Raw genomic sequence first — 23,667 nt, 5'->3', positions numbered from 1 at the left:
GCTTACTCCAACTAATATGTTAGAATGAGACGGGGTGATTCTTATAACACCATTTTTCGAGAGTGGGCTAATGTCTTTCCGCTTTCATGCAGTTTGAACAGGCTGAAAGTAGATATCTGTGTCTCTTTAATCTACTGTACGCACCAGCAGGATCTAGTCTTGCTTTCACCATCTGGGGTCCGGTGGGTTTTGAGTTGAAAACCCTGCTAAAGTCTTTAACTGTCATATGTTTGTACTCACGTCAGTCTTAGTTTTTGTGTGTATTTGTGGTGTATTCTTAGCTCCTCTCTCATTGTGAGAATGGCACCAGTGAGGACAATTAACAGCTCTGATGAGCCTCTATAATTGGAGACTCAATGAAGCTTTGGATGAAAATTAGTCTCAGCCGACGGCAGATTTGGCTGTGAAGCATGGCTGTGTTCTGCTGTAAGCCTGGTCGAGTTTGGTCCAGTCTAATGTCACAGGGAGTGAGGTACATTACGGCGCACAGCAGCTGGTGTTTTGTCTTGCAGTGTACAGATCAAACTGTGCACACTCAGTCCCCATAGAAAGAGACTGCAGATAGAAAATATGTGCTGGACTGCAGGTGATAAAGTAGCTAGGCTGAATAAGGGACCTTTTTTCAGTTTTGAATAATTAGGAGTTTTTTTTTTTTTTTTTTTTTTTTTTTTTTTTTAAGTATGTTATTCTAAAAAATACAGTAAAAACAGTCAAATTGTGAAATTCTATTACAATTTAAGAGTAATTTGAATATGTTTTAAATATGATTCATTCCTGCAATATCAAAGCTGAATTTTCAGCATCATTACTCCAGTCTTCAGTGTCACATGATTCTTCTGAAATCATCATAATACGATGATGTCCTGCTCAGTTATGATCATTAATGGCTAATGGCATTAATTATTAATGGCTCTTATTATTGACAATACTGAAAACCGTTTCTGTTGTTTAATACTTTTGTGGAATCTGTGATACGTTTTATACATTCAAATAAAAAAGTTATTTTAAAACAATATTTCACTACTGTTTTATTGTGTATTTGAGGAAATAAATTCAGACTTGGAGGGCATAAGAGGCTTCTTTCAACCTTTCACTGTATATATTTGATTCAAAATTTTCAACACAAATAAAAACTAAATAAACACAATTAAAAAAATAAAATAAGTATTTTTAGATTATGTAATGATAAAATGTTTAATGTCAAAACTAACCCTACTTTACAAAAAAAAAAATATATATATATATAATGCCAGTATTATACATACTAAATACCCATACTGTGGCAAAAATAAAGCATACTTTAAGACTTTCACTAAAGAATATGCCATTTGGACATCTTTGAAATAGACTTTTAATATGCTATGTTTTCTTAAAGATTAATACTAACATGTTAACAGCAAGTTCCTTTACCATATAGGATGAATAAACTGATGTTACTTTTTAGGTAGTATTACAGTAAAATAATGTTAAATGTACATTATCTTATAATTAACAGTGAAAAAACTTAAACTGACGTTCCCTGCATGACACGTTAAATTTGATGGTATCTCATTTAAGTAAATATGTTTTGTTAGTTTTTGATAGCAGTGGTGTATATTAAGGCTTTATGTTACATATAATGTTGTTAAATTGTTGTTTATTGCATTTACTGTTGATTGTTACCATGATAGTTATTTGTACGGGTTTATTTTTTACAGTGTACTACTTGAATCATAATTTGATTTGCGTTGCTCTAATCCTTATCTGCCATAATATATAAAACAGATCAATTTCCTGTGTAGCAGCAGGGCTACAAACACAGACCCCTCATGAAACATTGGGAAGAGTGGGATTAAGCTCTTTTCTTTTGTAATTTGCCTGTTTTTGTTTCTGGTTTGAAAATGGCAAATCCTTAATGCCTGCATATCAACTGAGGATGTTTTCCCCCAGTCTAGATCTTAAAGGTTTCTGATGTTGCACAGCTCTGGGCTGCTTCCCAATCCAAAAGTGAGATGTAATGAGTCATAAAGCAGAAGTGAGGTGGACCGTACACTCGCCATGTCCCAGGTTCATTAAAATGACCATGGCAAACAATGAATTATTTATGTAGGGGGCGAGCGTTCCAAAATAATGTTTTAATGGATCTCGCGCCACAATATCCTCAAGGTCTTATTATACAGACACTTATTTCCCACAGCAAGAATGGCACGAAAACTAAAGGCTGTTTTGTTACATGTTTCCAAGTCTACTGCATAGACTCTGACATTTGTTGTAAAGTGATACTGATGATCTTTTCGCCTACAGCGGTATGTCAGCACGGATGCAAACACGGAGAATGCGTGGGACCCAGCAAATGCAAGTGCCATCCAGGTTATACAGGAAAAACATGCAACCAAGGTAAGTGCTAAAGTGTTTTTATTTTGCAGGTTTTTAAATGGATTGATTACAGTTCAACAAAAATCACACAAAAAAAGGTTAAACTGGTAAACCTTTAACATACATCTCATATATTACATCAGAAATAAACAAGAAAACATGATTTTTAAAAACTTTTACAAATTTAGATTAAGATATATACTCACCGGCCTCTTTATTAGGTACACCTGTTCAATTGCTTGGTAACACAAGTTGCTAATCAGCCAATCACATGGCAGAAACTAGATTTAGGCATCTAGATGTGGTGAAGATGACTTTCTGAAATTCAAACTGAGCATCAAAATGGGTAAGAAAAGGGGATTTAAGTGACTTTAAATGTGGAATGTTTTTTGTGCCAGACGGGGTGGTCTGAGTATTTCAGAAACTGCTGATCTACTGGGATTTTCATGCACAACCATCTCTAAGGTTTACAGAGAACGGTCCCAAAAAGAGAAAATATCCAGTGAGCGGCAGTTGTGTGGCTAAAAATGCCTCAGAGGAGAATGTCAGAGGAGAATGGCAAGACTGGTTAGAGATGATAGAAAGGCATCAGAAATTCAAATAAACACTCGTTACAACCAAGGTTTGCAGAATACCATTTTTGAACGCACAACACGTTGAACCCTGAAGCAGATGTGCTACAGCAGCAGAAGACCACACCGGGTGCCGCTCCTGTCAGCTAAGAACAGGAAACAGAGGCTAAAATTTGCACAAGTTCACCAAAATTGGACAATAGAAATTTAGAAAAATGTTGCTTGGTCTGATGAGTCTCAATTTCTGCTGCGACATTCAGATGGTAGGGTCAGAAATTGGTGTAAAGAACATGAAACATAGATATAATAATAGATATATTAAATTACATTTATGCATTTACCAGACGCTTTTATCCAAAGCGACTTACAGTGCATTCAGGCTATCAATTTTTACCTAACATGTGTTCCCAGGGAATCAAACCCCCAACGCTTGATATGGCAATGCTCTACCACTTGAGCTACAGGAACACACACACACACACACACACACACACACATATATATATATATATATATATATATATATATATATATATATATATATATATTACCTGCAACATACATTAATATAAGGGTTAAATCACCCTCTCTATTAAAAAGCACCACTTTTTCACATTATTTAAAAGCCTCTGGATGTAGATGTCACCTCTTGGCTCTACACAGAACAATGTATTGGCTCTAATGGGCTTTTGTATTGAGTCATATAGTGATTCAAGATGTGAGGTTTCCCTTAAGCAGATAATTTCTCAATTACTGCCCTAAGAACCCTCCACCGGAAATAAAACAAAGCCGGGGGACTAAATTCTGTCTGCAGTTGTCTCATCAGAAGAACGCTGTCGTCTGACATATACCTTGATTTAAAACAGCACATTTCCATTCGAGAGGAGAAGGCTGGGAGACTTAAAGAGAGGATTCTGTGCCCTTGGAAGGCAAAGGGAGAAGGTGTAATTAAAAGGGAGGGAAGGAAAGGGAAAACAATCCCTTTTGGAATGTGGAATAGAATCTTTTCGATTTCCCCTTGCGTCATGGTTTGATGTCAGGTCGATGAGATGACTTCTGCCTTGCTGCACGGGGCGGAAAAGTTGTCTCTCTTTCATGCGTTTCTATCAGCTTCGCTAGGCTCTGGTGGCAAGAGCGATTAAAAGAATCTGAAGGTTTTCAGTGGTTTTGACAGATGATTATCATGCCCAGGGCTTATTTGTCTTGCATGTGACAGGTGCTGGTTAGCGAGGACACCTGGGTGGCATATTAAAACCATCAGTGCAAATAATCAAGCCTTTCATTTTCATCTCACTCAGTGTTTTTTAAGACGCTAAGTGTTTTTGTTTATTGAAATGATCTGTAGCAAAACAATCAGCATGCTTATTAAATTATACCACACAAGCTGTCCAATCACTTCTATTTCATAAGTTATTGAAATAACTGCTAATATTGTTCATGATTTATTCCTGAGGGAAATCTAAGTTGATACTTTTTGATCCTAGCTATGCAATGATTACTGAAAGAAAGAAAATTGGTTTTATGTTACTTTACCATTACTTTACTGATTTGTGGAATCTGAGCTATTGATTTTATAACATAGTCCTATTCATAATTATAATTTTTGGGGGGCAGTTAATGCACAGTTAGCATTGACGTCCTTTGATCTGCTTCTTTTGTCTGCTGTTGCTCTTCACTGTAGCATCATTGTCATGGAGATGATATGAGGCAGATGGGCATCTTTGCCCAGAACAAATAAACTCATTAAAGCACTAATCCATTTAGGAGGGAAGTGACAGAGAGCTGCATTCGGCTCTCCGTGGATCAAATCAGTTTAATAAGATGCTAATTTTCAGCGGGGGTCTCTGTAAATGAGAATCTGCTTACCTGCTGTTGCCAAGGCCTGTCAGGAATCCATTATGGGGCATCAAGTATCGTAAAATACTTTCAGACAACAAGATAGATCTGCTTTTTGGTGAAAGCACGTCTAGCAACGTGTCCTTTGTGTCATTCTTTTTTTAGTCTACTTAAAACGCTTATTTCATTAAAGGAACTGTTCACTGAAAAATGTTATCATCATTTATTCACCTTTAAGTTGCTCCAAACCTGTATGAATTTATTTTAGCTGTTGAACACAAAAGAAGATATTTGATATTTCAAAGAATGCTGGCGACGAAACACTTGACTGGAAGTGAATAAATTATTATTTGGGTAAACTGTCCCTTTAAAGAGAGCTTCTGCTGTTTTAATATCACGCAATTGTCATGTCTACCTGACAGATATAACAAAAATAGATGTCCTAAGATAGACTCTTGTCAAACTTTGCAAAACCATTTGGCAAAATAGGTAGATATCATGTGGGTTAGCTTATTTCAAATCGACAACTTTTAGTGTGATCGAACTGAACTCTGGGTGAATTTGGGCGTTTTTCAATTGGTTAGACTGAGAGAGCATATTGAAGTTTACATGAAACACATTCTGAACACCGGTTTATTCTGATCGCAGAAAATAAATATAGATACACTATAGTCTACAGCTCTGAGAAAGGATGAAAAATATCATGGAACGCTAAACTATGACTTTTCTGATGCAAGAAACCTTGACTAAAATTAAATGTAGTCTTCAGGGCAAACATAAATTAAAAACTGGAAAATGTAATGTTTTCCTTATTGTCTTCCTGTTGCAAAACCATAAAGCCCACGTATGGATGCACAGTTTTGAAAAGCTAACAGTCTACATCATGAATGTTTGATTTTCAGCATGCCGGGGGCATAATAATGGTTAATGTGTTTTGTTTTTGAAAAACACAGTTTATTTCTGTGTATTATTTAGATGTCGGAAAGCCAAGCCCATCTGAGTGGATTATACAGGATTCTTTACATCATATAATTAATTTAATATTTTTATATATATATATATTTTTTTTATCAAACTATATTGACTTTTTCCACATTAAACATGTCTCTCTACTGATATTACCAAGGCAGTATGGGTGGGGAAATATTGCTGAATATTATCATTTCACGATCCATCCCTGTCCTTGTTTAGCTTTGAAGCTGCTGAAGTTAAAAGCACTGCCAGTGCTGTTTCATTCCATCTACTAACTTGCATATAATCTTTTCTGAATGTTATTATTCTCCTCTACAGGAATAAGGATAGCTCAAAGGTGTGTTTTATAAATGTTTTTGTCCTGTGTGCTGTTATCTGTCTGTTTTCCTCACTCTTAAAGAAGAGCAGGGCTATGTTAGCCCCCCATTATGGCACAGTCTCCCTCCCGTTTTTGTTCCCATGGATCACCAGCCGATCGCGGTGCCTTCGGAGGGTGAGCTAATCCTCTGTGTGTGATTTACCTGATGACCCCTCTGGCCCACGTGCATGGTGCAGTCTGCTTGCCCCAGCGAGACTGAATACTTTCCCTTTCGCAGATCCCCGAAGCCTCCACAGGCATGACACGGAGAAAGCCATGCATGCCATACACATAAAGCCTTTAAGAGGCTGTTCCCTTTCACCCTGCTCTCGTTCTCCTACACACATATCCTGTCTGTGTCTGTCAGTTCCTCTGAACTTCTAAAGCAGGGCATCTTTCATCTGCGAGCATTCAAGTGGCTGCCCGTCTGCTCCGGTCTCTTTCTCTCTAACCTTCTGCCTGTCTCCTCTATCTCAGGCCCTTCTCCAATTCCCAAACAAGTATCCTGTCCCTCAAAAAGTGTCTGTCTGTCGTGTTGTTGTTGTCTGCTTCTGAGGTAATTCTGTTCATTATTTTTCATACAGATGTGTAGTTTTAAGTGAACTGACCATGGTAACAGTAGCAAAAAGTCAATGCAGTCAATTTTTTTTTGGGTGGTAAAATGATATGTGTATGCATATGTGTATTTTTTTTTATTGATTCATATTATTATTATTCACAATTTTGATTCTTTCTGAACAATGTATACAGAATGGTGAAGGAGGAACAAAACTGCACATATAATATAATATAATAATAAAAAAATATATAAGGAGACATTTAATACTACTACAATTATTATTTTTATTATCATGAATACCAAAGCAGCCATATCATGAATGAACACTACACTATAACACTACACATACTGATTAAGTCTTTAGTTTTCAGGATCTGGATACTACATAGTTATTTCTTAAAGGGATAGTTCACCCCAAATTTCCATCCAAGATGTAGATGAGTTTGTTTCTTCATCAAATTAAGCATCACATCACTTGCTCACCAGTGGATACTCTGCAGTGAATGGATGCCGTCAGAATGAGAGTCATGTTAAAGACTTGTCTCAATTTTCTATTCATGCATAGATTTTCATTGCATTGAATTGGTTAAACTTTGAAATCAAGAGATGTATGTTATCGTTGTTTAGAATATAGCAGTCGACCCTTGCTAAGATGATTTGGGAAGTGATTGTAGCTGTCCTCACCCACCTCTACTAATCATTCCAGCGGAGAGACCTCCCACCGGTGCCAATTACCGTTAATACACCGAGCCATTCATCTATTTAAATCTGTGCCATCTGTCAGATATAGACAGCAAGAGTTCACTAGAAAGCATTCCGTGCATAACCCTCCGCTAAAGATGGCACCATTCTCTCTGAACTGGGCCATGCCAAAGACACTCATGTACAGCCGCCAGGAGAAGCTATTTTCAGTCCGGTGCAAATGAGACTACAGGGATCACGCTACGTCTCTGGCCTTTAAACTTGACTGTGTACCTTACAATATTGAGATCTAAGAGATATGTAGCCCAGCTGATGAGCCACGTGGCCTAGACTTTAGACGGAAAAAACTATAGCCAACCTTTGTGCTTATTATTTCAAATACAAATGAAGTATTGCTTTGCCTTGGTAAAGAAAAACCTCTTGAATTAGTACATTTTATTTCTCGCAATTCTCAAACCAGGGTTATTTATTTTGCTACTCAGTAATAGATTGAGAAGTGGCTAAACAATTAAACAACCACTTAGTTTTGAGATGTTAATCGATAGAATAATTTATCAAGTAATTAAAATATACAAATTAATACAAAAGTGTATGATAAACTAATTGAAAATAGAGTATTTTGACTGTCTATATAATTAAAAGCTTTTTTCTACATTGCTTTATCAATGGCACAAAATTATTAAACATCTTTTTTTTTTTTTTGTATTGATATTTTTTAATTATCCTTGATTATAAAATTCCTACGATTTTAGAATCTTTGGAAACTTTTCAGTTCAGCACAGTATTGTTTTTGTATTATTATTATAATATAATATTATTTATTAATTAAATTAGCTTTCATTGTTATAGTTTCTGCTTTCATTTTAATTTTAGCCGAAGTTTTGAATATTAGTTTTTGTCATTCATATTAAATTTTTCTTTATATTCAATTCTTTTTAAATTTCTTTTTATTTAAATTTTAACTTTACTAATTTTAGTACTTATGCTCATTTTAAGTCAGTTAATTTTTATTAAAATTTTAACAGAAACGATACTTTCAGCAATTGCAAAATAAATCATTACAGATTTGATGTTACAAAGTTTATGATAATTGCTTTTTAACATTTTGTAATGGATTTTTTAAATTTGTATTATTATTTTTATTATCAATCTGTTGTCCTGATGTTATGTTTTAAAGGAAAGTTGTCACAGTATGACAGTAAGGATAGTATTTAAAATCTAGAAATAGGTCAACAGCTTCCAATTTTAGAATTTGTTTAAATATTCAAAGTCTGGGATTGAGTTCTTAACTGACCTCTGCAGGGCTGTCAAAAGGAAGCGTTCTCTTTCTGTGTGTCGGTATTAAAACCCAAACTCAGACTCCGAGTGTTGGAAGCTAAAGCGTAGGTTTGTTTCCCGTGGAGTGAGATGCTGAGGTGGGCCTGTCCAGACACGGTGGTCTACAGCTTCACCTTCTTCCCGCAGACACCACCTCACAGGCTTGAATGGATTGACCTTTCAGATTGGACCTCTGGTTTAAGCCTAATTCCTGTCCCGCTCGGCCTCCCCCTCTCACACGAGGATGCTCTAACCTCCCCCTCTCTCTTCTTCTGTCTGCAGACGTGAACGAGTGTGGCCTCAAGCCTCGGCCGTGTAAACACAGGTGCATGAACACGTACGGGAGCTACAAATGCTACTGTCTAAATGGCTACATGCTGTTACCTGATGGGAGCTGTGGAAGTGAGTCACATCTGGTTGTTTTGCACGTGGTGTCCAGCTGTGTCTAACGCTGCTTCCTTCAATAGCTCTTCAACGCTCTGCTTGGAAAGTATGATAGTGCTGCCCAGCAGGGTGAACCTCAATGTGTGTATACCGTTTCTACAAGCTAGATTTCCACAGGCTGTACAACAAATTATTTCAAAACAGCTTCACAAAGACAAACCAGTGGCAAATGCAAAAATTAAATAATACATACAACATAATAAAGTTTCATTCAGAGAAGAGAACAAAAAATAGTATTGTCTTCTGATTTTTATATAAAACTATATAATAAAAGTACACTACTTTTTTATTTTATTTTCAAATATGCAATTAAAAAAGTTTTTTTTCCCTAGTAGAAAATATAACATTATTCTTGTAAAAAATGCTTTATTTTTAATTTAATTTAATTTAATTTTTTTACAAATATGCATTTAAAGGGTTTTCATTTTCCTGCAGAAAAAAAAAAAAAATATGTCTGTGTTTTTATAGTCTTTTCTCCCATACACAAATCATACGTAGAGCTCAGGGCATCCCTGAATCCTGCAGTGAGCTTTCAGATGACTCACAAAAAAACAACAAAAAAAAAAAAAAATGATGAGAAAGCTGTGACCTTCAACCCTGCCAGTAAAGGCTAAGTCTTATTGCTGGCCTTAAGCTATTCTCTCTACACCAAGTGGCCCGTGCCTGTGCTTGTCTGGTGCTAAATGTGCTTCCAAATGCCTGGAGATTGCACTCTCTGATAAATATTTTCTCACCTCAGCAAACACCACTGAATCACAGAGTTAATCAAAGTGTGGAGCGGCTCCTGTGACGTGGGTGGTACAGTGATCTTCAATGCTTGGATCGCACATTATTGCATAGTTTGGAAAGGCTGGGTATTGGTCTGATACGAGTCTGCACGGGTCTATGCGTCTGGCTCCAGTTATTCAGAACTTCAAGTCATTAGATTGAAAAGAAAATGTCATATAAGTGTCAAATATTATGACTTGTAAATTCAACTACATTTTTACTATATAGATCAGTATATACTGTGTCAGGATTAAATATCTAAAATAAAAATAATATTTAAATTCCATTATAATGGCTGCCTAAGTGAGTTTATTTATTGATCTATTACATCGTGCACAGGAATATAGAGATTTTGCAACATCCATCTATTTATCCCCTTCTCATTTTATTTCCTTCAAGACTTTGGGGAATAACTGAGTTTTATTTTATTCACAGGAATGGTGAAGAGTGTTTTTCCCTGACTGTCTCATGGTAAATGGGTTGTACTGGGACGACCCCCTCGACTCTAGTTGAGAATGTGGAGTGGTGTTTCTCCGCAGGGCTAATAGATCACTGCACAATCTAATAACACAAGGTTATCTGCTTCACTGCCCATTTCCTTCAAGGCCATGAAGCTAAATGTGGAAAAGTGTGTTGCCTTTTCTGAACTGTGGCCTTGCACCCATTTAATGGCTATTCATCTTTTGTCTGTTCTCTTATGCCTGGCTGCTTATATATGGAACATCTGTCGGCACATTTAGTTTTTCTTGTACGTCTTTTATACTTACAGTAAGCGGTTCTGTGTTGTGCTGAAAGTGGTAGAAATATGTGATTGTATGATAAGTGTTAAGTCTGGTGTGTGTATGTTTCTGTCAGATGCCCGGACATGCAGCATGGCGAACTGTCAGTACGGCTGTGAGGTGATGAAGGGAGAGGTTCGCTGCCAGTGCCCTTCTCCAGGTCTGCAGCTGGCTCCAGATGGCAGGACCTGTGTGGGTATGTGTTCATGGGTAATGCTTTTCTGCAGGAGCTGATCACAGTTCACTGCTTTACTTACAGCTTTATAAGGGAGTCGAAGTTTCCTTGAGCTTTAGAAATAAAGTTCATTGTTATTTTGTTGGAAAATCTTTCCCCCATTTCAGAATAACAATGTATTTAAACCTGTCATTAAAATAGCCAATAATTTGCTGTCAATATAAAGTGTCATTTTATGAATAGCATATACCTGTAGGCTTAATATATTTTATTGGTAAATGATATATAAATTTAATATATATTATATTATTTATAAATTAATAATTTATAAGTGTGTGTGTATGTATGTATTTGTTTGTATTTTGTTAAAATATTTATTTATTTATTAACTGTTAACAGACACTAGAAATGGCATTCATTAAGAACAAAAAGTGTAAATAAATATTATAAATAATAATACTAATATAAAATATTATATATTACATGCAACTATATATATATATATATATATATATATATATATATATATATATATATATATATATATATTTATTTATTTATTTATTTAAATGTATATTTTTATTTCATTTATTTAAAGGTTTAGTTTTAATATAATTATATATATATATTACTATTTATATTATGTATTTTATATAATCATTATGTGTGACTATATAATGATATATAATACTTAATAAAACATTAATAATAATTCAATTCTTATATATTAAATTTTTTAATGATTTTAATTACAGATTTAAATATATGCAGTATATAATGCTGGAGATTTCCAGGGAAGGAGCAAACTGATAAAATGTAATGGTCTATGTTGAACTGCAATATCTTGAATTGTAATTTTTTTTTTTTTTTGGTTGTCAGAGAAGATGACAAAATATTACAATTACCAAGTATAACAAAACATAGTCACTTTCATTTACGGCTGCACATCTGCTACAGATCCTCCTTGACAACAGAGCTGTGCTTCTTTCTTTTTGATGCGGTAATTATGCTTTAAGTGCTTGGAAATTTCATTGTGGCATTCGTTAATGACTGCTTTAATGGCATGCCATAGTCTCAGAGACCACATCCTACATAAACATGTTTAAGAATCACATCTTAACCACACAGTTCACTAAATCACAAATGGAATGCAACAAACTGATTCAGTTAACCTGTGGCACACACATTTGTCAGGCCCCACTCTTTACATTTTTCCCACCTTTCTGCCTTTTATCTGGAGGCTATGAGGAAGGGACTGTAGAAAACAGTGTGAGTTTTCTGAAAGTGGACCATCAATCAGAGACTGACCATCTTAATGTTTCTCAGCACAGGTGTTCAAGTCTTCAGGTATTTCGGCAGAGGACTTTTATTGCTCCGAGGAGGGCAGCTTGTGTTAGATGGATGTCTGCACATGCACACTTAAGTGTCGAGTTTGCTGCACGCTGCTCTCAGACTCCTGCAGAGCATTCACTCTCTGCTTGATGCATATCGCAAATTAAGCTAAACAGTAAATGCAGCATATGCTAACACAAAATATCAAAGTATGTGAGGAATAATAATGTTCAAAGAGCCAGTAAACATCTCAGAAATTAATCCTGACAGCATTATGCAACATATACGTCCACAGATCGTGAATAACAGTAGTATTGAATTTGACTGGAAAACGTCAAGAACCAGAGGAGCTTGTAATAGAGTGGAGAAATGTTTGTTTTGCAGATGTGGATGAATGCGCCACAGGCCAAGCTGTTTGTCCACGTTTCCGTAAGTGCATCAACACATTTGGGAGTTACATCTGCAAGTGCCATGATGGCTTTGACCTGCAGTACATCAACGGGAAATATCAGTGTACAGGTGAGCGGATTTGAGTCAATACAGAGGATGAGTGTGTCATTACATTCATTGACAGCCAGAAACCTTTCAAACTATGTGAATTACTAGACTTTATTTGATTTGAGGACTCTAAAATACTTTAGGATTCAGAAAACTTAACTCACATTTCTGCCAACCGCAGACATTTTGTGCCAAGTCCAGGTTTTAAATAATACAGGCCTACTGCCAGTTGTTTTAAACAGCATTCAGTTTTATAAATGGATAACAAGATCGCTCTGTTCCAAAACTGAGGGAGTTGCTTGTACGAGGCATTTTCAGGTCTCATAGGTTTGCTTTCAAAAAGTGAGCAGTGTAAAAATGCATTGCATTGGCTAGCTGTAAGAAATTATTGCATGTATCCTTCACAAACAAAACATTCCCATAATGCACTGAGAAAAATGGAACATTATTGCAATATCTTGTTTTAGATCATCAAAAGAGCTTTTCTCAACCAATATATACATAAATAAAACAGTCATGTTTAATTATTCACTTGTCTATTGGTGCATTTTGAGTGAGTCGGTGTCTATTTCATGCACACAATGTGGATAAACTACAACGGGGAAATATATCAGATGTGTGGACTTCTTGATTTGAATCCATCGTCATTTTGATTAACGGTCACCGGTTAAATCCCACGATTGATGTTTTAGGCTACGCTGTTTTCAGTTGTTGCGTGAACTCAATTCTACTCATCCACAATTGCAGTTCGTCTCATAAGTGTTCAAATTCTGAAAATGTTATTGTGAAATTCAGGCGGTAAATACCATTGGCATTCCTTTCACATAATAATTTCTCACAACATTTCTTTTTGTTCCATTTTTGATCAGATAAATGCCACCTCGGTGAGAATAAGAGACTCCATTGAAAACAACATAATCTTGCTAACCCTAAACTTTTGAATGCTATTGTAGGTTTTAGAAGAGAGACGATGACTTTTATTTTGAAATCTGTCTGATCTCAAAGAGCTGATCTTTTCTGTCTGAATGATTTTTTAGATGTGAATGAATGCTCTTCAAATCATCACCAGTGTGGTCCATACGCTACCTGCTATAACACACCTGGTTCATACAAGTGCAAGTGTAAGGATGGCTACAGAGGTGTGGGCTACGACTGCAAACGTAAGTATGCAAACCAAAGAATTACTGCGATTGCATCTTAAGAGCTCGCTACTTAGCTACTAGCTCTTAAAAGTAAAGGTTTTTTATTGCCTCTATGGTTCCATGAAGAATCTTTAACATCCATGAAACAAAAGTTTATTTAAACTGGAAAATGGTTCTTTAGGTTATTCAAATGTTCTTCAGACTAAGAAAACAAAAAGTGTTTTAAGATCACTGAAAGATTCTTTGAGGAAATTTTTATTTATTTATGAACAATCTGCAATGCTACAGTGGATATACGGAAATCCAACCTGAGAATTAAAATGATATCACAACAATAAAATAGTTAATTTGGATAAATGAACACACTCCATGCATAAACTAATCACATTACAGCTCAGGCAACAATTTAATTGGTCCCCATCTGTTCTCAGTTGCGGTGATTTTGATTCATTTAGATTAAAATCAGCTTTGTAAAGTAAAATAAGGCGGAACGGTGCTTTCAGAAGCACTTCAAGATAAAGGTTTGGAAAGGCTTAAGTCAGGAGTCATTAGTATTAAGGCTTTCAAGCACAAGGTTATCATTAGGAGGTGGAAGGCATACAGTCGTCGCTGGAAAGGAGATAACCAAGCAAAAGGCTGATCACAGACGCTGCCAGAAGATTGATGGACTCTGAAGGAGCCACAGGCCTTTTTGTTCAAAAGACTGATCTGACTTAAAAGGGAGGGTGGCAACAAAGTAATGACACAATCTAGTTGCAAACCACTGCTTCTTAAGGCAAAACACTACAGGCAAAACTGCTGCTTTTTCATGCACTGGGCAATTTTTAGATTGGCTTCCAAAACTTCTTGCAGACTAGTGGAAAGAAGATATCCAAAATACATACTCAAATGTTAATTACACTTTTGCACCTGAAGATTTCAAATGTGTCAACAACAAATCAATCATTTTGAACATAGCTTTATTCAAGAAATGGATGCAAATGAGAGCGTATTTCATTAGATAATGCATTATTTGCTTATTTAAACATTACATTTCAGTAAAAATCAATTGTCTTAATGCACTTTGATAAATCAACTTGGGAAGTATGTTGATGTCTATTAGTTAAAAAGTTTATCCTGGTCACCTGTGAGGTCTTGTTGGAGCACCATGCTAAATGTGTCCTCTTTGTAGAATGTTTCCCCTTTTCTTTGGATTGGTGCACTTGTCAGTACAGAAAACAAGATGGATGGTGCAAAATCTTGAGGAAATCCACAGCCACAGCCAGGAAGTTGAACATAGGTGTTCAGCTTTCAGCTTGACAGCATCCCATAGCATAATACCAACAGAGCGTATAGTGGCTGAATGACAGGAAGGACAGTATCCATGAGTGGTGGAGATTCCTGACTGAAATATATATTTATTTATTTAATTATTTATTTATTGGTCTCATGTGCACCAATGCAGTATTCATTTAATAAAAAAAAATACAGCAATAAAAGTAATATTGTCATATTTTTTCTATTTAAAATGACTGTTTTCCAATAAATATATTTTACAATGTAATTCATTTCTGTGATGCCAAAGCAGAATTTCCCTAATGTCACATGATCATTTCAATATGATGATTTGCTGCTTAATGGTTGTGCTGCTTAATTAATTAATTAATTAATTAAAAATAAATGTGTGTGTGTGTGTGTGAAAACAATAAATTTTTTCAAGATTCTTTGATAAATAGAAAGTTCAAAAGAACAGCATCTATTTGACATAGAAATTTCTTGAATGTCAAAGTTTTTACTGTCATTTTTTCATCAGGTTAATGCACCCTTGCTGCATATTTCATACATAATAATAACATTAGTGCTAATCTACATCTATATCTATTAGTTTTCTATTTAATTTATTTATATGCTCTACTGTCTGAAATGATCAACCATTCAAAACAGAGAAATGACATGTCTGGGTATGGTTTATAAAAAATAAAACATAAATGAAATAAAAAAATGGCTGGCAATAATTTGATTAATTCAAAGTTTAATAGTATATGGCTGAAGGAATTTGTTGTTGTTGTAATAATTCAGATCTAATGAAAGAAATTCTCTGTCTGGAATTCTTTTGTCTGCTGTGACTTTTGTCAGGAGTGACCTGAGGTTGATAGCTGCCATGTTTTTAATCTTCGAGAACAAAGAGAGGCTCACCGTGAGCATCACATAACATCACAACTGTGCACTCTCTGCTGCTTTTACACCACTGTAGTGTTATGCCTACCCCGCTGCAGTCTTTTTGATCTTGTTATTATTTGTTAATTGGACAAAAATACAGTTTTTGTGAGTCTGACATCTGATTTAATCAATATTAAACCGATGAGGCAACACATCCCTCCTCAGCATCTGGTCTTGAAACTTTCATCCAGGTGTAACTCTGAAGTGAAAGGGTTGAATTACTGGCATTTTGGGAATCGTATATCAAAGCTCCTGTGCAACCTGAGATAGCATTGTCACATTCATTCTTTAGTGTTTCCTCCTTAAGGAATAAGGATGACACAAGCACGAGGGTTTACACTTCTGGTATTCATGTCATATGTGATGGATGGCTTTCGTGCATTCATTGTACACATGAGCTGAAACCATCCTTTTTATTTTCCTCTCCTTCCTTTTTCTGATTATAATTTATATTTGAGATAATAATGATGAATTGCATTGCTAGAGTAACTCAAATAAACAACACAAAAAAGGGGGAAAATTGAATTTCTGGTCTTTACAAATATGTGATTTTTTTATTTATGTGTTAAAAATACATTTTGGAGATCAACTTAATGAAAAAAAAATAAAGGCGAGTCCACAATAGTTCTAGGTCTTTAAGGGGTTAAACCCTCTGAATGCCAGCTAGGCCAGGTTTAAATCTGTGCAACGAGAAAAAAGATTTGTTTTTGATTTCATGTTGACTTCATATTAAACCACGAATCCTGTTTGCTCTCCCTTCAGCTATCCCAAAGGTGGTAATTGACCCGCCGCGACCTGGAAAGACCACGCCGAGCAACAATAATAAAGGGGGCAATAAAATTCCAGACTCAGACCAAAGGAGGACCACCACAACAATCGGACCACCAGTGACGGCCAAACGGATCGCACCTACAACAACCACCACCACCATACCTCTTCCAACCCAAAAAATCACCCCTCCAGCAAGAGTCCCAGTGACCACCACCCGAAGGCCTCTCATCCCGACACGTAAACCCCCTGTGGTGGTGACAACCAAACCTATAGTCCCTTCCCGCCAGCAACCTACCACAAAAGCACCGGTGGTTACAGCGCTGGTTCCCTTTATCCCAACACGCAGACCTTTCATCCCGTTTGTGACGCCGGTTGATAACAGCATCAAAGACATTACCCAGAAACAAAGAGGGGACGTTCACAGTAAGTTAATCTGCTTGAGTATTATTCAGATTCAGTTACAATCCCCCTGCCTTAAAGTGTCAAATTAATGGAATTTGGGTGTCTTACCCAGAAGTAACTTTTAAAACAAGAACGTAATGAACTTGATCCTTTGTCAAATCTGCATGGGTAAATTTATGGGTCTCACACAACATTTCTTATCACTTTGATTCTTATTGAAATAAGTGGATAAACAGCAGTAAATGTGAGTGCAGCTCTACTGTTGAATGTGCATGTACTAATGTCCAGTCTCGCTCCTGGAGGGCCAGTGTCCTAAAGAGATTTGCTCTGAGCTGCCCTCAATAACTTGGATCTTTCTAGTAATTCTGGACATTACTAGATCCTGAGGAACATGATTAGCTGGTCCAGGACTTCATTAGACCAGAGGTGTCCAGTCCTGGTCCTGGAAGGCCAACAACTTGAAGAGTTTAGCTTCAGCGTATCCCAACATACAGTACCTGCCTGGGTCTGAAGACCTTGATTACCTTGATTCAAGTACAGGTAGGATTTGAGATAAACTCTAAAGGACAGTGGACCTCTAGGAGCAAGAATGGTCACCCCTACATTTGTTGAAGCAACCTGAAAGTCTTTTGAGCCTGAACTGAGCCAGAGAAGCAAAACCATGCAATTTCTATCAGATATTACTGCTGATTTGCCTTGTTATTGAAAGAAAACTGAACAAACCTTTAATTTCAGGAGTTTTCCCTTAGGAAATAGCTGCCAACTCACTTGCTTTAAAGCCCTTTCGTTCACTTGATGTCTTATGATGTAATCTTACGACCTCTACACATGCTTCTCTGTGAAGTCTATAATATCATAGGCTGTCCCATATCAATTTATGATTCAGAAGCATACTCCCAAGTGCCTCTTTGCTGAGCTCGCACTAGTCTATGCAACAGTCCGTGTTCCATTTTGTAACCAATGTGTGAATTTAGATGAGAACCGCTGACTGCATCATTCGGGACTGGGCCATGAAGGCTATCCAAGAAAACAATTTCCAGGCCCACAGGACTATGTTGTTTCCTTCATATTCATAAACTTTTTTTTTTTAGCGCATATCTTGGGCTTCCCACAAGGCATATTTTTCAGGGAAGCAAATTGCACCCCGAAGCCTCCTATCCAGATGACAGCACCTAATGAAAACAGAAGACACCTAGACAGATTACATTACCAGTCGGCCCTGCCTCAGGTCATAAATCAGTTATCCTGCACTGCCTTCCAGGGCTCAAATAGGCCTCATAAATAACGATGCCTCTGAAAATAACAGTGGGGAAATAAGTCAAATAGACTCATAGGGATGAAGCATAATTATATCTCCTTAATCAATTAAAAACAATAACAAGCATGTCAAAGTTGTATAGCCCCAACATGAACACCTGCATGAAGTTGGTTTTCTACATGTTCTTATTAGGTTCGAGGACAGGCTGCACAGTGCTTTCAGAAGCAAAGGCATGAGGGATAATCAATTGACTAAATTAAAATTAAATTTATGCATTTAGCAGAGCTACTTAGTGCATTCAGGTTATCAATTTTTATCTATCATGTGTTCCCGGGGAATCGAACCCACAACCTTGCGCTTGATAACGCAATGCTCTACCAATTGAGCTACAGGAACACTAATCACAAGGCTTGACTTCATTCTGGTTATCCAACCATGTATTTGATGTACACACTCTCACTTGTCACCAATCCTCCATAAAGTCCAAAAAGATTAATTGCCTACTCATGGCTGGGATTCATTATAGTCTAAACTATCTGTTTTCTTTTCTCCCTTCTAGTACCACGAAATCATGGGCAGAACAATGTGCTGGGTATCGATTTAGACGTTGAACTGGGCAACACAGAAGAGGAGCTGAAGGATGCCCCGGGTAAGAGACGGCTGCTTTTATTTTTGCTGAAAGTTTGGAGTGTTTGATAATTGCTGCAGTCTGTAGTTATGTCGAGACAGACATACTGTACTGTATGGGGACACAGTGAGACTGTATATTTGTAATGTTATTTACCTCACAGGCATCTTGACATATGATGAATTGGCTCAGTGGTATGAGGTGAACAGTTTTCATTGGCCTTCATGAAAATAATCCACGCTTCGCTGATCCCTGTGGGAAATTCAGGAATAGCACACTTCTGAGTTACTTTTCATTTAGCAGTTTCACTTACGCGGCTTGCAAGGGCAGTTCCCCTGGAGCAATCTGTTCAGTGTGTTGCTCAGGGCCATGATGATAAAAGAGTCAATGGGATTCTTGAATTAAACCCGTAATGTTGGGAATACCAGCTTAGAGCCTTAACCAGTATTTTGATTGTTTGCAAACAGGGTGTGAAATTAACACCAGCCACATGCTTTATTCTGTTAGCTACCAGTTTTGAGGGCAACCTGCATAGCATTGATACCAGGCCATTGATTGGAAACCAATGTGATTTTTTTATTTCTGATATCACATTCATTTTGACTGTGCATTTATTTCCTTTTATACTTTTTTTCTGCGAGTGTACATTGCTTTCAGAATGAATTAATAAATAAATGAACAAATAAGCAAACAAAAAAATCAATACATTTGTGGAAATTTTGAAAACTTTACATTTTTTAACACTTTACAGAAAACTTCCGTACTTAACCTTGGTTAACTACATTAGTTACCATGATATAACATTGAAAAAATATTCTAAAGCATTATTTAATCATAGTAATTGTGAAGTGTTACAGAATATTCTTTATTCCATAAAAGTCAAATGAATTAAATTTAAGGAAAGAAAAAATCTAAAAACTGTTGCATTTAATATTATCACTAGTATTATCATTGTTGTTATTATTATTATTTATTATTAATTATTCATATCATAATGTTTCTGTAAGAATCCCATATTTTGTGTAACCTACATTCTACAGTTTGAGTAATTTACACTGAACAATTAAGTGCTTTATGTTTTATTGACAACCATTCTTGTCATTTTTAATGTTCATTTGAATCCCTCCTTAAAATAACAATTCATCAATTGTTTTTTGCCTCAGTTATTCTGAATGATAAGAAAGAAAAAATAATAATAATAATGTCCTAAACTAATTGTGAATGTTCATATTGAAAACCAGTTTCATGATAAAATAGTTTTTCGTTATTCAAAGTCATTTCTAAAATTGCATCTATTTCTTGTCAACTGAATGTTTGAGCAATTGTGTGATCTTCCACAGACACTGGACATCTGAGCTGCTCTTTTGACCACGGTCTCTGTGGATGGATCCAGCGCAGAGAGGGAGACCTTCACTGGGAGACCACAGCAGATCCTTTAGGTACCCAACAGTTTAAATTTTTATATTATTTTATTTACATTTTTTATACATTTTATCAGGTCAATGACAAGTAAGATAAAGTCTCTGATGATAAAAATAAAAAATAATGAAAAAGCTGCAGGTGCCATTCAGTCTTTATATTCATGTTTCATAATGTTTTCACTCATACCTTCCTTAAAAAAAAAACTTAATGTTTTCACGACATTTTCATTTGATGAATCTAGAAAAGGTCAAGTGTGGTGAACATTTGATATGAAGTACAAAAATGTCAAATACACTTTTTAATTATTTGAAAACAAAATATTTTTAAACATCAAGGTACAATTTATATATTTAAGAGACTCATTGAGGGTCTACAGAGACCATTTTGTGATGTCATTTCCTGTTTCCTGGATAAATTCATCCTTTATATTTGCCCTTGTCTGTGGCAGGTGGGCGGTACCTAACGATCTCAGAGGGCGGAGAGAAGAGAGGTGGGCGTGGCGCTCAGCTGATCCTCCCCCTGAAGATGCCCTGGAACGAGGGGAACCTGTGCCTGGCCTTCAGACACAACATGGCGGGGCACCACGTGGGCATGCTGCAGGTGTTCGTCCAGAAGGGACGGCAGCACAGTCCCGCCGTCTGGGGTCGAACGGGAGGAAACGGCTGGAGGACGACGCAAATCACCATTTGGGGCAATGGGCTAGAAAGTGTAAGTCTCAAAACTGAAAACTCTCACATTACCGTTTGAGAGCAGGTCGGCTGGAAACCAGCATTGGTGTTTTTGATTTATGCCATTACAGGTGCTTGTGAAGGGCGAGCGGCGGAGAGGCCGTAAGGGTGAAATAGCGCTGGACGACATAAGTCTCAAACGAGGTTCCTGTCAGGAAGAGCACAATCTGAGGAGACTTTAACACCAACAACCCCCCTAACAGAGACTTTTAATGCCAGCTTTACTCACGGGACTCTGGGAAGACGCACACCGTACAGAAAGGGACATGACTTCCTGTCAGTCCTGGTACAGTTACAGTATGGTGCACTTCCTCTGGCTACAAGTGCATGTTCCAGCTTAATAAAGTGCTGCAGGGATGACATATTTTTGTAGGCCAAATCTAAATGAGTATTTTAGCACTTCAGGTTCTTATTCCAAGGCATAAATTATATCATAAAACCCCCTTTTTATTATTATTATTACTATTTCTTTACTTAAAGCTTTTACTTGTCTTGAAAAATGCCTATAGGTCTATAGATGTTGTCAGGGACATTAAACATCATAACGCTGAACAGATAAATATCTATTCACTAGTTGCTTTCACAGCCTCAGTGTGTTTATAATGCTGCTCTTACAAACTATTCCAACTCCGACTTTCAAAAGCAATGTTTTTAAGACTAATAGTGTTATTAGAAGTGTTATCAGTGGTAACGCTGAAATCACATGACCTTTGTGTAGTTTCTTTACCTTTTTACTTCTGGTGACTGGACTGGACTGGAAGATTATGGTGATGTACAAAACATGTAAGAATCACAAACTTTAGTTGGTCACAGACCTTATTTTCTACAGTAATCCAAAAGGCAAGGGGTTTCAGTCGAGGGAACCTGGGTGATGCTAAGGGTTTTGTTAGGGCTGGCCCACAAAAATACATCATCACTGCATCACTCTATTGGATATGTCTAAAATGACAGAAGTCTGAAAATATACTTTTTGTATATTTTCATTTTGTAGATGTAATATTTGTCTCCCACTTCAAGGATTTATGTTGAACTGTCGAGCAGACGTCGTCCAGCCATTGTAAACACATGTTGCCCAGTTTAACTGTTTATTTGCCACCTAAATGATGATGATGATAATGATGTCTTTTCATAATACCTATTTAAATTTGGCCTATGTGCTTTGTTAACCAGCTAATCTGAGTGACGAACTATTTTTGGTGTATTATTGTAAATGTATTCATACATGTGTGTAGATATATATATATAAATATATTTCAAATATGCTTTGTAGGTGCATATATATGTGAATTCTTCATCGTATAAGTGATGCAGGACAATGTTTACATCACACAACCAAGTTTTGATTATTTTATTGAAGTATATTGTTAAATACAAACCATCAACTGTTCTGAATTTGACTTATTAATGGCTGTATCAGCCATTCTGTACGATCACCACAACCATGGTTACCCTTTAAGACTGCGTGTTGAATATGAAAGAGCTTGGTTTAATTTTCAGGTGAAGCAAAGGTCTCCAGACATTAAAAGGTGTGAACGTAAAATATATGTCTTGTATTTATTTTTATTTTTTTCAGTAGCGTGACAACAGTTCAGAGCTTTTTCGGTAGCTGTTTTTGTCATGTTGTTTTGCACACATAGCTTTACAATTTAGCAAGCAGAGGCAATAATTAATAAGCAGCTCTCCAGAACTACCCTGTCGCTTATTTGAAGAACTGGGGAGTTCTTCAAATTAAATTAGTAAATCAGTTCGGATGCTGCAGTTAAATGATTTGCCTATTCATTCGACTCCGTGTGATGACGGCTGCACAGCACTTCGTCTTTTTTGTAATGTATTTATAATATGCATTTATAATATTATTAAATTAGAAAATTATGATTCCTTGAATTATTAATCATTATATAAAGTAACAGTTTAGTTGAATGCTGTTCATCAGCATGTTTTTGAGTCAGTTATATTAATTATGCAAATTGATCTTTTCAGATGCTGTTTCATTGGGACACTGCTTTTGTGCTCGAACAATACTGTTCTGTCTAATCAAGTCTGGGGCATATTCATGAAACGTGCAGAACAGCTGTGCAAATCGTTCAAAAAGCGTTCTTGTGTAAAATCATCACGTTCAATTCAATAATGCTTTGCACACAAATTTGCTCTTGCCTGCATTTTCCTTGCACAAACTAGGCCCATTTACTGCTTTTCTTACAGCCTTGATCTGAATCAATGAAACTCCCACAGAAACAATTAATCTCCCATTGCAAGATTTTTTTTATTTATTTTTTTAATCTGTAAAATGTTGCATTTTGAAGTTTTGCAGCTTTGAGTTTTTCTGAGAGTGTTCAGAAAATAATTATAATTTTTATAAAGAAACCCATTTTTCAGCAGTCCCAAGAATTCAAGCCTCAATGCCTCGTCTGACCTCCAGGTGATTCTTGCTCACGCATATATTTGAAATA

The 23,667-nt window shown here is 36.3% G+C and overlaps 1 protein-coding gene across 5 annotated transcripts in view; it reads left to right on the top strand.

The window, feature by feature from the left end:
- LOC113044517 (nephronectin-like) overlaps positions 1-22,757 on the top strand; it is a 38,147-nt gene extending 15,390 nt beyond the window's left edge. For 2 of the 5 annotated variants that reach the window (XM_026204618.1, XM_026204704.1), the window contains 11 exons: positions 2,284-2,376; positions 6,136-6,228; positions 8,954-9,073; positions 10,739-10,858; positions 12,554-12,688; positions 13,705-13,827; positions 16,771-17,202; positions 18,999-19,088; positions 20,408-20,506; positions 20,938-21,197; positions 21,289-22,757. In XM_026204618.1, coding sequence (XP_026060403.1) covers positions 2,284-2,376; positions 6,136-6,228; positions 8,954-9,073; positions 10,739-10,858; positions 12,554-12,688; positions 13,705-13,827; positions 16,771-17,202; positions 18,999-19,088; positions 20,408-20,506; positions 20,938-21,197; positions 21,289-21,399 — 1,676 coding nt within the window. In that variant the 3' untranslated portion in view covers positions 21,400-22,757. The remainder of the gene's footprint in view (positions 1-2,283; positions 2,377-6,135; positions 6,229-8,953; positions 9,074-10,738; positions 10,859-12,553; positions 12,689-13,704; positions 13,828-16,770; positions 17,203-18,998; positions 19,089-20,407; positions 20,507-20,937; positions 21,198-21,288) is intronic. The other 3 variants (XM_026204921.1, XM_026204858.1, XM_026204779.1) reach the window with 2 other exon arrangements.
- Positions 22,758-23,667: the final 910 nt, after the last annotated feature.

This window comes from Carassius auratus, chromosome 1 (assembly GCF_003368295.1).
Source record: "Carassius auratus strain Wakin chromosome 1, ASM336829v1, whole genome shotgun sequence".
In the NCBI taxonomy this organism is placed as follows: Eukaryota; Metazoa; Chordata; class Actinopteri; order Cypriniformes; family Cyprinidae; genus Carassius; species Carassius auratus.
This window is presented reverse-complemented; position numbering and strand designations above follow the sequence as displayed.